Here is a 15,528-nt window from a genome sequence, read left to right as displayed (position 1 = left end):
TGAAATTCGAGAAAATGAATTCGGGAGTCAGTTACAGACAAGGAAGAATTAGCACCCTCGTAACGTCCAAAATTGGTACCTATTTGATTAATTAATGTCTTAACATCGAAAGTTGAAAACCCGAAGAGAATTTAAAATACGATCCTCTCTTTTTTATTAACGTTAATTTAAAAATGTTTGGATAAATCGAAGTGGATGTTAAAGACTTTCTTGTCCCGAAGTAACAAAATGTCACATCCAATACATTAGGACACGACATCATAAACCCTCGAGAATAAGCTTGTCTTTTGATTTTCAAACCTCATGCATTTTAATTCGGTCATTTGGGTCAAACGAGAAAAATCGAAACCCAGTACGTTAGGGCACAATCTCTCAAATTTCTAAACATGAAATATTGCGCTTATTAAAATCCATTTTTATGAATGACAGCGAGTATAACACTTCAAAGGTGTGCATTTATGTCGTTGGGGATAAAATAAAACGGTTTAGTATGGATGTGTAAAAACTTAAACACAACTTTTGAAGTGATGAAGTGTGATGGAATGATAACATGGAGCATGGAATAACGATTTATGAGTAAAGTGTTACATTAATTAATGACAATAATATGAAAACACGAACACGTGAATTATAGTACATATGATGGCAATAATCACATAATATGCGTTATTTAAATACCAACATTAATAATCGAAGAAAAATGAAATAAATGATATAAAACAATTTGAAATAAATAATAAGACAATTTTAAATAAATAATATATATCAAAAAGGGTTTAAATAGATACTATAAAAGCAATTTAAAGTAAATAATATAAAATCATTAATATACAAAACAATAAAATAATATATAGAGCAACGTAAAATAAATAATTTATAAAACAATTTAAGCTAACATATAAAAAGTTTAAAATAAATAATATGTGAAAAATAAATTTAAAATAGAGAATATATAAAAAATATATAAAACGGTTCAATAAAAATAATATATATGAAATCTAAAAAATAATAAAAGGTTTACAATTATTAAAGAATTTAAAAAGTTAACATATAAAACAGTATACACTAAATAACCTATGAAAGAATTAAAATAGATCATATATAAAATAGTTTAAAATATATGAAAAATATTTAATAAATAATATGTAAAGAAGCTTTAAATAAATAATATATAGAAAAACTTAAAATAAATAATGTATAAAATAATTTAATATAATTTATAATAAAACAATTTAAAGTAAAAGGCCAAGGATTGAATTAAAAATGAAATAAAAGTAAAGGGGCAAATTTAAAAAAGAGAAAGGAAATACGGCCCAAATAGAATGCGCGCAAAAAGGAGAGGGATTGACTAAGAAAAAATCCCAAGCCCTCAAAACGCAGCGTTTCGAAGCGGATCTAAGTGAATCAAGGGTAAAAGTCATAGGGCAAAATTCAAAAGTGGAAGAAAAGAAAAGGATTTGATTGAAAACGTGCGAGAAAGCGGAGAGACTTGAAGCGCAGTAAGCCCATCAATGTGAAAACACGCAGATCCCCTGGCAGGTTTAGGGTCGGAACTCGGGTTAGAGGCCTAAAATGACATCGTTTTGGCCTCTAAACCCACACACCAAAACGGCGTCGCATGGATTTAGCTATAAAAGTTAAAATTTTTGACAAAAACCATTTTTACAGCCATTTTCTTAAAGAAGGGTTCCTTCTTCCCTTTGCTCTTTAGGCGTGGTCCTGGGGTTCGGTTGAACTCCATCGGTCGACCACCGTTGTTAGCGACGGTGACCACTGCAGGTGGTGGCCGGAGGGATACCCGGAGCCTAAACTAGGCCCCCCTTTCGCATAGAAGGAGATTTAAGATCACAAAAACCCATAAACAAAATCCAAAAAACCCCTAAAACTACCGCAAAACCACTGACCCTTGGCCTCCTCTATCGTAGCCTTAATCGGATCCCTATGGATCCGTTAATTTTTGGACTAGAGAAACAGATGCCAAGGATATCGACGCCGAAATACGGGTAAAAATTTCCCCCTTTTTTATATATTTGTGACAGATTCAAAATAAAATAAAAAAGGAAAAGAAAAAACAAAGAATCAATGGATGAACCACCTTGTAGTGTATTTGATTTCTGTATTCGATTGTTGTGTATGCGTAAAAGAAGTTACAATCAAAATGAAATATGGCTTTATAGCTGAATAAGAAAAACCATAAAAATAATACAATATTTTTGTCCCTTTTTTTTCTTCGTTTTGCTGTTATGCTTGTCCCTTTTTGTTGGTACAGAGGCGTTTTCTGGCACGTACGGAGTAAAGGTGATCATGGGCGGGCTGGGCTGGTTCGAGCCGGCCCATACAAATTTTAGGCCGTCTACTAGGCCGGGCCCGCCCAAATATGGGCCTAAAATTTTGCCCAAGCCCTACCGAAATAAAATTACTGGCTTAGAGCCCTACCGACCAAATTTATATTAATTTTTTATTTCATTAAATAAAAAATTTAAAAATATAATAAATCAAATATATTTAAAAACATAAAAACAAATATTAAAACAAATAAAATAATACTAAAACAATTCTTAAAACAATACACAAATTAATAATATAATAAAAAATAGTTATATTAAAATTTTAAAATAATTAAAAATAAAATAAAATATATATATTAATATATAATTGGTAAAATGAGCTGGCTCGGGCCAAAAAACTCTTACCCGAGGCCTGGCCCGTTTTCTAAACGGGTCTCGTTTTTTTACCCAAGCCCATTTTTCGGGCCTATATTTTTACCCAAATCCTCCCATTTTTCGGGCGGGCCTTCGGGCCGGACCGGACCGCCCAGCCCATGATCAGCTCTAGTACGGAGGTACGGAGAGGGTACGACGAGGGCGTGGCGAGCGATGGTGGTACTAGAGGCTTGGGCTATGGCGTGCTTAGGAAACCCTAGGGTTCTGAGTGTTTAACATTTTTGGGCCTGTTGGGCCGTGTAACTTTGGGGTAGGTTTTAGGTTTTGGGGCCTTATTGGATTGATGTAATTGGGTTTTGTAACTAGACTGAGCTGTTAAAGGACTGTTTAAAATTGGACTCTATATTTTATTTGGTTTTATTATTGTTTTTTTTTTGTTTGTTTATAACGGGCCGGGCAAATTGGGCCTATTACATACATTATACTTATGTTTTTTTATCACATATCAAATAATTAACTTACCTTATTTTAAATAGGTAAACAACTATCACATACCTGGTCACTTAGCCTGATTTATACATTAGTACATAACTTATCTTTGCCCGTTGAACCATTCGGAACTGGGTAGGATACTCGGATTATCACACATATCGTACAATGCCAACGTCCCAGACCTGATCTTACATGTAATCACATATCAATGCCACTTTCCTATACAGGGTCTTACTTGCACACATATATTGGAATCACATATCGGTGCCAACATATTAAACGTGGTCTTACTCGCACACATATATAGATGCCATGGTCTTACTCGCATATCACATATCGGAATCTTATGTCATGACATATGTATCTTAGATATTTCTAAGGCTCATACGGGGCTTTCGGACATCGTAACTCAGTCGAAACGAATTCATAAACATAGCTGCCAAGCTTGTACACATTCAGCTAATACATGTATTTATTCACATATTCATTTCATCATATATAGTTCACATTTAATTAAAATTAACAACGTCTATTTGCTTATATACTTACCTCGGACAATGAAAAACGGAATGGGACGACTAGTCGACAACTTTTCGACAACTTTAGTTTTCCGCCGATCCAAATCTGATTTTCTCTTTTCTTGATCTTAATTGAGCTTGAAAATGACCAAACCCTAACTTTCTTTATTTCTTTTTCTTTTCTTTATTATTCGGAAAGAACAAAGATTATGAAACTATGTTATATTTTATTATTACATATATTATTACATAAATTACCTTATTAACCTTTGTTAATTAATACAAAACCTATATATATTAAGGTCATGACCGTCCATCCCTAACTTCAATGGTCAGTTTGCAACATAAAACCCCCATATTAAAAGAACAACAACTATTCGGCCCTTTTACAAATAACCACCAAATTTTCATTTTATGCGATTAAGTCCTTTTATTTAATCGGGCACTCAAACGACAAAATTAAGTCACGAAAATTTCACACATAATAAACACATAAAATAATTTCTAAATATTTTTTTGACTCAGATTCGTGGTCTCAAAACCATCATTCTGAATAAGGTCTAAATCGGGCTGTTACAGTCACAGTGTCTCCCCATAGAGTCGATAGACCTTCGTCACGTTGTCGCTCTAGCGAGCCAGTAGATACCATTCCATGTTACCGTCCAAACTCCTCTCTATCCCCATTTTAGTCCACTCATTCCTTTAATACACCAAATTTTTCTATCTTCATCTAACCCACCATTTGCTACCCTCTTTACACCCCATTTTGTTTGTGTACATAGCACGCATATCATTTCAATCAATACTATTATTCCACTATATCATGGAGTATGCCAATATTTCACCAAGAAATTACCTTACCAGTTTAACAGACATCCTTAGAATTTTCATATTTATGCAGACCAATGCATGTATATTATATCCACACAATCATAGTTCATACTCGAAAATAACCATAAAATCATATTGAACTCATTGTAGATCATAAAAGCACTATAGCAACAACAGAGCACCCAAACATGGAGAATAGAAACTCACCTTACATCCTTTGCCTTTGTCAGCTTAGCTTGCCCAAATGTTAGAGCCTCATTCATCCTAACAGCTAAGCATGACAACCATTTATCAATTAAATCAAAGATATTCAAGCCTTAAAATCCTAAATCCATTGTTTAAAAACTTATTAAGAATCCTTACTCTCGTTCTTTCTTTAATCCATGAGTACAAAGTTAAGAAAGCTTACCAATTCCTCCATTTCTCTACCTTCAGACTTCAAATCTCACGACTACGGCTTCATGCAGAGCTCTCCTAAGTTTTCCTAATCTTTAGAACAACAGAAGAAGACAATTAGATGAGAAGAATATGAAAACAGAATTGAGAAGAATTCCTTTTGTAGGAAGACCCCCTTCTCACCTAAATATATACCTCCTCTTGCATGATCTCCAAATCTTAATTAGCTATCCATCAGCAATCATTGTGTCTCCCGCCATGGAACCAATTGATTCCTTTTTAACCTAACAAGAATTGAAATCCAACTATTTACAACCCAACCACTTCAATTTATAAATTTTTCGGTAAAGCCCACCAACTTAATACTTTACTTAATTCACTCCTAATTCTCCCACAAATTCAGGTCTATAATGAATACCAGATGTGACACAATAACATTGACAAATGAGTTTAACAATAAGAAGTAACTCATCATGTAATTGGGTAATGCTTGAAGAATTTACTTACAAAAAAAACTTTCCCTTAAAGGATAATAAAAATTTCTACCAACTCTAGATCCTTTGATGTAGTTTGTCAACCACCTATTTGAATGCCAACGATTTTTACTTGCCCACTACCAAAGTTAAAGAAAAGTTCTTATCATGTCTCTTTCTTTTTGAACCCTCAAAATTTTCTAGATTCCTTTTCATTATTTGAGAGGTACATTGATACTAAAATATATCAACAATTTATCCAAATTAAATTTTGCTTGGAGCTATAATCATACTCAATTAGCATACCTTTGACCTTTTCTACCTTAACCCTACTATTTTGCCCCAAAAAAAGGCTATTATATGAAAAAAAAAGGCTATCTATAAGTTCACTCTCATTGGGGCGGGCAAGACTATTTAACAACCTCCACAGAGAAGTTGATATTTTCCAAACCCCTTTCCTCTTTATATCCACCCTATCCTCATCATCACTTCTTAAGTTTCACTGTTCTTTCTTAATTTTGAACCTGATTAAGCCCCTACCTTGGTATTACGCTTGACTTTGATCAATTTCATATTCTTTCCCTAAGGCTGAATTGTGGTTATCTTTTTCCCTTTATTAATCATATCCTCCTACCCCATTTGATTCCCCAATACTTGATCCTTGTTCCAAATCAATCCCTCTTTCTTGATTAACCCCTTAACATTGTCCCCATGAGCCAAATTAGTACCAATCTACCTCTATGCAACATAGTTTTGGGAAATTGTGTTCTCCTTTCTACTTATTGCCTTTTTTGATTCTCCTTTCTACTCAATTTTCTCATTGTCACTTCGTACAATTAGGATAGAATAAGAACTCAAATTTTAATGTAAAGGTAGCCTTGGCAACTCACCAAAAGGAATCATGTTATCATTATCCTCCTTGAGCATCTTCCCCTTAAACAAACCACCATAAAAATTTGTTATCAAGCCACATCTATAGAAGATATTTGAAAGTCGTTCATAATTGAACAAGGCAACTCTAATAAATCCATTATTTTTTTAAGCACAATAAACCATCTAAATGGGGTTTTTGATATCCAACTCAACTCTAAGTCAAATGAAGCTATCTAAGTTGCCATTCTTGTCATTCCAATCAATGGCCATCACCTTTTCAACAATTCCCCCAAGAGTCATTGCCATATTTTGATTTATGTATCTAAAGGGGTATTGTAGATTTGAAGCCAGAATGAAGTTGATGAGAACACATAATACCTAGAACTATATAACACCAAAAAGTGTTGTATAATAAATAGGTTTGGATTAAACACCAAGGGTTTTCATCTACAATCTTATTTTTATCATCTTTAGATCCAAATTTAACCACAAAAAACATTGGATGCTACAATCACAGATTTAAAAACTACAATGAGAGCCTCTTTATTGGAAGTCCTTTCAATAATGACCCAACCACCACCCAATTTTCCTACTTAGCTAACTCTCCCAATCCCTTTACGATCACACCCACCACATTTGAAGTTTCCTTAACTATGAAGAAAAGTTTGCAGAAAAGATCCGCAATGTACTCTATCATCATGCTCTAATAACCAAAAAATACAAAATTACACAAATCTTTTCTAAATCCTCGCCCCTTTAAGAATTGGCATGTATTTAAGTAGGGAAACCCTCTTAACATTCCAACCACAACAACCTTTATTTGGATCCATGATTCACTTGCTCATAGTCTACCACTAGCCATCTCTTCCATCTCCTGCCTCTCCCTCCCAAACCTCTTGATACACCCAATTTTCAAATTTACGTCACCGAGACCCCTATGTAGATCTATGTGAATCAACCTCAGAAACCCAAAGAGGGAGAAAAACAAGAAAGAAAAAAAGTTAAAAGTAAAGAAAAATCACAAGAAAACAAAAAAGCTGTAAAATCGCATTGCACTCTCACTATGTTTATAGAAGGGCTAATCTAAGGGAGGCAAGCATTGACCTTGGCCCTTTTAAATGGAAAAATTGCTTTCTATGTCTTTTTGAAAATGATGAAATTATAAATTAGTATAATTGTAAATTTGCCTTCCCCCCTCTCATACACACAATTTATGATTCAATGTAGGCTGCCCAAAACTTTTTTATTTTTTTGCCTTCACCCCTATGTTCATAGAAAACCCTAAACTCTAAACATAGGAAAGAGTTTCGCTTGCCATTCTAGTACCGACGTGTTTAATTGATTTTCAAAATGTTCTTTAAGCCTATGAAATATGAAGTTAGGCTAAAGCTAACTACAGAATGACATTATAACTAACAGCCAGCTCTTTTACAAATAGTTCAAGCCGTACATTGGCGGGGTTTATTTTCTGATAGCATATTCTACTTGTTCCACAATCTTCATCAACAAAAATTCAAGAGCACACCACAGTGGATATATAATATGGTAGTTGTCATTGGGAGTGAATGGTTAACGATCCTCTGATCTTGTTGGTAGAATTAGATCTTTTTGTTTTAGTGGTAAGACTGGATACCTGACTAGATAAATTGGAAAAAACACCCCCCTCCTCCCGGGGTGTTAAGAGTGTTCAATTCTCCGTAAATGTGCTAAGCTACAGAGAATCGTGAGTGCATAGGGCCATGGACTATTAAGGCTTACGCTTCTTTCAGTGTCGGACACATGCTTGTGCCGGAAAATATTATGCAAGCTGCCGAGGCATTTGCATGTCGAAGCTTGAGGAGTTAGTTAACTCGTTTGGGATTTTGTGGTTGGTCCAGAAATCAGGACAAGACAAACTAAAGGGAGATGCAAGGAACCTTGCTGAATGGCAAACCGCTATATTAGTTGTCCTCCTCATCTTGTTTCTGTACAATGTACCTTTTTTCTTTTATAAATTCTTCATTATATCATTCAATTTGGGTAATAGGAAGCTTGTGAAAGCGCTTACCCTTTGAAAAATTCCTACATTTTATTAACTTTCTTGAAGCATTGTAAACCATGCTCCTCAATTATACTGAAAGGCTTTTTCTTTAATCTCACAATATTTCTAATTCCAAATGTTGGAGCAGGAAATACATTAGGTAGGGAAGCAAAGAGAACATTTGTGAGACATGCCAAATTGCCAATATATGTGAATGGTAAAGAATCTGAATTCATGGCAACAAAGTTACTTTTAGCCTAGAGCTTCAGATCAGCTTTTTACCAGATTCTGGTTATTCAAGGACTAAATATACACTAACTTGTATGCGAAAATGATCCTGCACCTAGCTTTATGAAGCAAGGAGTAACGCAGAGTTGGGTAATCTCTTCAAATGGAACAGCTAAAACTGCAAACTATTCAATGAGCACGATCCCTCACCACTTCAAGATCCATCTCTGTAGGGTCAGTAGCCTGAATCTCGTAATGGATACCGTCCAGTTCCCTTCTAAGCCTGTCTTTTGATGTGGCATAAAGCATCTTTGCACGGATTCGAGAGGATGAAGGGCACCTGATCAACAAAACACAATTGTTAAGTAAGAAGAACATCCCATCGGCAACTTTGTCAATATGAAAACAACAATAATGACGTCATGTAAGTAAATGACACAAAATAGGACCATTTGTTATCCTTGGTGAAACCATAGGCTAGAAAGAGTAGGTTTCCAAGTAAAGTAAAAAACTTAAGTAAAATCAGATGTCCGCTTATGGTCATTTATGCAAGTCTATAAATAAACCATGGGTCAAATACTATCAGTATTTTATGTCCTTTCTTGCTGCAGGCCAAACACCTAAATAAAACTTTATCTGTTCTTTATGGCACATTAAAGAACAAAAAAAGGGTAACAAATAGCATACAGACATATGCACTTAAACATCAGAACAATCTGAAACATAAGCTCCATGAAAGTAAGAATAAAACAACAGCGCAGTCACTAACAAGGAGCTTTGCACTAACAAGTAATTAATAGTGTCAAATTTGTTATACTGCAATAATAGTCAAACCAAAGGCAAAAATCTACCATGCAATGAAGAAAATCTTGCTCTTTTGACAATTCTCAGAAGTAACAAAATCAAAGTCGTAGACGGCATATCGGCAATCAGTTTCAGGCAGAGATGCAGCGAAGTCATCATAGGTCTCAGCAGGGGCACCAGTTTTCTCAACCACAACCTCCCTTTTCTTCTCATCGATCCTATATATCACATACCGATAAACTTTCTTCCTTTTCAGCTCCAAGAAAGTATCCTTGGTCTGATCAGCAACGCCGATGCCTGATGTAGCATTTGGCTGGAAATACAAGCATCAACCTTATACATTTATTTGATTGGTAAAGGTGGAATCAGAGTTTTCATATTTTTCAAGAGATGATAAAAAATGGGTCGACATGTTTATTAATTTTGGAGCATCGATTGGAACATGAGAAGTAATTCAAAGTTTTACAGAAAACCAAACAACATATACAACATGCAATAGCAGAAAGTCACCTTAACAGATACAATAAATTGATATCAACATAAGAAATAGCAGATTAAACATTTTTTTTAACATCTCAAAAGGAAATAAAACAATAAAGAAGTCATGACAGAGTGAGATATACCCGACTGAATCCCCTAAACGACATTGAAGCAGAAAGAAGTAAAGCAAAGGGAACAAAGAACAGAGAGAAAAGGAAAATAAAGAACAGCCCTAGGTTAAGTACCAAGAGCCCCAGAGGCGATAACAGAGGCGGAGACTAATGAAAGAGAGCTATGGCGCTTATATTGTTAATAAAACTACAAGGAAATGAAGTTCAGAATAAACAAAATATGCGTCATATATGATATTTTTTTCACACCATAATATATATCCACTACTTTATAAAAATAAAATGGAGATCTAATGCCACCTTTGGCTTCTTTCTTTTATTTTTATTAAAAAGAAAATTCTTTCTAATTCTAATTATTTAGTTAATAAAAGTTTATATGTTTTTTAAACATGACTAACCAACAAAAACTAATGGTATTGTTTGCTGCTTCCAATATTATATTAAATTCTAAATACAAAGAAGTTATATAGATAAACAACAGAATCTTATTTTATTCTCTACTCTTAAAGATTATAATAAATTGTAAATTGAGTGTTAAATGTAAAATGATATAAATTTAAGTGTATTGAAACTAATTATTTCTTTATTAATAAATTAGGAAGAAATTATATATACTCAATATTATATAAAAATAGATATAATCGAAATTTATAATAAAATTATTAAATAATGTTATGATAAATTTAGAAATTAAATGTAAAATATTAATTACTGAAATGAAAAATGAATAAATAAGAAAAAATGAACATGACAAAGGAATCTTCCGAAAACAAAACATAGAAAAGGGTGGGGTAGCCTTGCTGGGGGCGGTGCGTAAGATTAACGCCTGCAATTTGCATGCTTCATTATTGCTCTGGCCTTTTGGAGAAACTGTCAAATTACAAAAGGGCATCTCAAGAAAAAGAGTCCCCGTTTCCAAAGGACTTAAGTCACATTTAGCAAATAAAGATACCCATTTTCTCTTTTTGGTATTTAATTTTTAATTTAATATTTAAAGTATTAATTTTTCTATTTTCGATATATTTTGTAACAAAAGTTAAATAAAATTTATTAGGCAACTTTGGTAATAGAAAAACATCTCCTGGCATGTTTTAGTCAATGAACAAAATGTTATATAGCAATTAAATTTATTTAAAATAAAAATTTTAAATTTAAATTAAAAATTAAATATTTAAATATTAAAAATAATTTTGATTTTGACCAACTTTTAAACAAAGTTGACCAACTGCTGATCGACAGTTAATCATGCATTGACCAATCACATGGCACTATGAGAATATGACAAATGTCATTTTTACTTTTTAAATACTATATATATTATATTGATTAAAATGTATAATAGATATAATGAAAAAAGTTTAAAAATACTTTTTTTATAAAATTATAAAATTTAAAAACTTAAAATTTAAAAATAATATATAAAATTGAAAATGTTATAAAATGAAAAAAGTATTTAAGTTTCAAGTGATTGAAAAAAACTTGAAATTTAAATATTTTTATAATTTTAGACTTAATATTTTAGAATTTTTATTTTTACTTTTGAAAATACTTTTTTACATTTTTAAATAATATTATTAATCTCAAATAATTTCATTTCAATTATCATATTTTTCGTTAATTTTATTTTTATATTTTTATAATTTTTATGTTTTTTAGATTATATATATTCTAAATTTATAATATTTTTATTTTTATATTTTATATATACATTAATAAAATAAATTTTTTTACTTTTGTGATTGATTATAATTTTTGTTAATGGTTATAAAAAATGAACTAAAAAAGACATACTTTAAGTGTCAAATAGGAAGTGAATGTACTTTAGGGATCAATTTAAATAAAAATTTAAATTTCAAAATAAGAAAATAAATATATTTTAATTTTAAGAATCAAATAATAATTTATGCCTTTTAAAAATATTTTTCATCATTTTAAACCTTCAAAGTAAATACACAAATCTCTGCCGTCCACGGGACCCCGTTAGATCATCATCATTAATTCAACTGCTACTCCTACTCGCCACGTATCTTATTATTATTGAAGTGAAATATATATTTCCATGCAAACTTGACCCAATATTTCAATTTTGTCAAGTTGGGCCAAAATATCACTACATTATGGGTCGTACTGTAACAGAACAGGTAGAGGGTTGAAACACCATTTTTTCCATCTTACAAATGGGATTGCATAGGTTGATGTGCTTGTAACTTACTACAAAAAAACAGAGAATGATGAATACTTGGGTTTGCCAATTATAGTGGGAAAGTACAGGAAAAGAGAATTTGGAAGCATAACTATCATGCAGCGGCTGCAAGGCTAAAGGGTACAGGTGGTATCCTTTTCAATCCATTTATTGCATTAGCTATCAATTCCCTTGTATGCAAATGCAACGAGTTTTGTTCTAGTTTTTCAAGAGCTTTGTGTATGAAATGTATTATGTGTATGATTAACAAGGTGGAGTCACGAAAAGAAAATGACTGAGCTGATGGAGGTCGGTTCAACCTGACTGAATAGAGAATCAAAAGATATTGAAGGTGAAAATAGTGGTGGTGATGGATCGAGACCAAAAGTAAGGTGGCAGAGTATAAGCAAGAATGTGGGAGTCTTCCTTTCCTTCTCATTCTAGGGTTATTAAGGAAATATATTTATTTTTCATATTCAATGGATTCATAATGATTAATTAATTTAATTTAATTTTCGAACTTCAATATTTAATTGTAATCAATTAAATAATAATTTGAAAACCTTAAATTAATTCTCAAGTCATTTATGTACTTAATGAGAAAAACATATTCATTTGTAAATGCGACATATTTCTCTAACTTCATCATTTCTATTCATTTGGTTTTACACTCAATTCATTTCGAGTTTCAACGAGCTAGGACCGTTTGAACATATGTAATTAGGGCTCAAATAATTTATAATTAAGTTCCATCTTTTCACTTATTAATTATAAACTTATTTAGTCACAATGGCATTCCACTATAGTATCATGACTGAGGTCTCCCTAATTACATACCATTATGAAAGTTACTTAATCAATACTCATCCAATAACCTTGCCATAAGTGTGTTACCCTCATAAGATATCCTTAATCTTTTTGGGATAAACTCATTTTCTCAATATGACCTTATTTTATCTCATGGTAACCATTATATTTTTCTTTATGAAAAGTCAATTACTATTAAGTTAAAATTAAGTCATTTATCACAAAGATAAATAACCCGTGGTCACTTTTACTTTTCATCTATCATATAATGCCGATGAGAGGATATCATTTACCAATTAGTTGGGCTATGAATTCCACTATTGTGAATGGTACTACATACTGTAGAAGTTGTATACCCAATGCACTAGCTTTCAGTTCCTTATATATTCAAACTCAAGATTTTACTTATATCAAAGCATACAAGTCATGCATACATAGTCTATCATCCAATATTAAGGAGAAATGTATGTCACACTATGAACATTACAAGTGAATAAATCCATAAACGGATCTAGGACCTATTCTACTTGGGTTCTGTCCGATGTATTGCCAATCAATCAGTCACATCTATATCTCTATCTTTTGTGAGTTATCCACTTCGATGCTCAAGAAAAAGCTTCTCCCTAATTGGACTTAATAGATGACATATTAGTCTTTCAATCGACTTGCTCATTTCTGATTAAACTAAGGAAATATTTAGGTTCATCTACTAATACAAGCTATCTTTTTATATTACGATCCAACCACGTAATATCGCTCAGTATTAGTTAAACATTAAATCATTAGTGAACCAATATTTGCTTCTATTTTGCTTTGCATGCAAAAACATTGAGGACAATGTATAAAGAGTATTAATGTAATTAATGAATGTTATTATTAAATTTGTTCGAAAATTGCAAGTATACAAAATGAATATAGTACACTTAGGGCACCATATCCATCAATTATATGATATTATAATGTTTAATTATTGATGCATATATATAAATTATTAATGTATTATATACTATATGATATGATATAACATTATAGTAGGAGGGCTAACTTTCAAATGTACAAAACTATAAGTACTTAAAGCATATTTCAACCAACATAATAAACAATAATATATGATACTAATTAATATATTATGTATTACTCTACTATTATAGTATATGATATAGTATTATATAATGAAATAATATGTTTAGTATATTAAAATGCATGTTTATAATTATAACCAACAATACATAAAATACTACTAAAAATATAATATTGTAATAAAATATTATTTTTAAATTAGATTTTGAATTGGGCTTTAATGTTGACAAATTGTATTTGAGTATTGGGTTTAATTTCTTTTTATTTTGGACTTGAGATTTGTGATATAATTAGTTTATTCTGAATTTAGATAATAATGATTATATTACTTAGGTTTGGGCTCAATACAATATATTTGGGTTTTGGAATAAATATTTAGAATATGAGTATTAGGTTTATAAATTTAATAAGAAAGATAAAAGTTATTCAATTATCAATATAATATAATAATAAACAATAAAATACATTTTGTTAATTCATATAATATTATAAAATAATAAATTTTACATACAATAAGTATTTTATTTATTTTATGTAAAATAATTTTATTAAATATATATAATTTATGATTTTTATAAGACAAATTTGAATTGCATTGTCATTGTATAAAAGTAAAAATGAATTATTGCACTCAAAATTGAAATATCTATAACTTATAAAATTCAAAATTTTCTAAATCCATCGAGCACCTTTCGACTTGATTCAAGCCCGAATCTGAAAAAATTCAAGCCCGAAAATGCCTAAACCCGTAACAGATATGAGCTCGAGCTTATCTGAGCTTGAAAAATTTCGAGCATGAAAAATTCAAATTCGAAGTAAGCCTAATATGAGCCTGCCCATTTGTTAACTTTAGATTTTAATACAGATTTAGCGGCCTCCTTTTGTGCCGCTCCAGCTAGATGCATTTAACACAGGAAAGCATTTATAAATTCCCTCTATTATAAGGATTAGATTAAATTAGTCCTTTTATTATTAAATAAATACATTTAATTTTTTTATGAATAAAAAATCAAATAAATCTAAATTGTAATATAGTTATCATTTATTGTTTAAAAATTACATAAAAATTAAAATAACTTTTAAAACATAATTTTGTTGAATAATAAATAGCATCCTTTTAAAATGATAAATTTAAACTCTAATCTAAGCATATTTTAATTTTTAATAATATAAAGATTAAATTAATGCATTTAATAAGAGATGAATTTATTTAATCAAGTTTGCCAACTACATTCACTCGTTTAACGTAGTGTCCTATTGGCTCACTATAACCCCAAGCCTCCGCTCTCAACATGCAAAACAGTAGGGAAACTGGACTTGGATATAATGACGTCAAAAATTGTATCATTATTATCGTTTTTCCAAGAATATGTGAATGGAACATAAATAAAAATCTAGAGATGCACCAACAAATAGTGAAACGCCCCACATTAATAATAAAATAAATTGGTTAACTTAGCACTTGCTTGAGATGCAGCTGAGGGCCTGAGCCAGTATGAGAAGGAACACCTTGTCTCTTTCATATATGTCTGCCTGCCTACTTTAATTTA

The 15,528-nt window shown here is 31.3% G+C and overlaps 1 protein-coding gene across 1 annotated transcript; it reads right to left on the bottom strand.

Moving 5' to 3' along the window:
* Positions 1 to 8,295: 8,295 nt before the first annotated feature.
* On the bottom strand, positions 8,296 to 10,158 carry LOC108467167 (actin-depolymerizing factor-like). Its single transcript, XM_017767722.2, has 3 exons — positions 9,922 to 10,158; positions 9,346 to 9,611; positions 8,296 to 8,834 (listed from the first exon to the last, which is right to left on the bottom strand). The coding sequence occupies exons 1-3, from the start codon at positions 9,943 to 9,945 to the stop codon at positions 8,684 to 8,686; spliced, it is 441 nt and encodes a 146-aa protein (XP_017623211.1). The 5' UTR covers positions 9,946 to 10,158; the 3' UTR covers positions 8,296 to 8,683.
* Positions 10,159 to 15,528: the final 5,370 nt, after the last annotated feature.

The sequence above is a fragment of the Gossypium arboreum genome, chromosome 7, assembly GCF_025698485.1.
Source record: "Gossypium arboreum isolate Shixiya-1 chromosome 7, ASM2569848v2, whole genome shotgun sequence".
In the NCBI taxonomy this organism is placed as follows: Eukaryota; Viridiplantae; Streptophyta; class Magnoliopsida; order Malvales; family Malvaceae; genus Gossypium; species Gossypium arboreum.
Note: the sequence above shows the minus strand (reverse complement) of the source record. Positions and strands in the feature narration are given on the sequence as shown.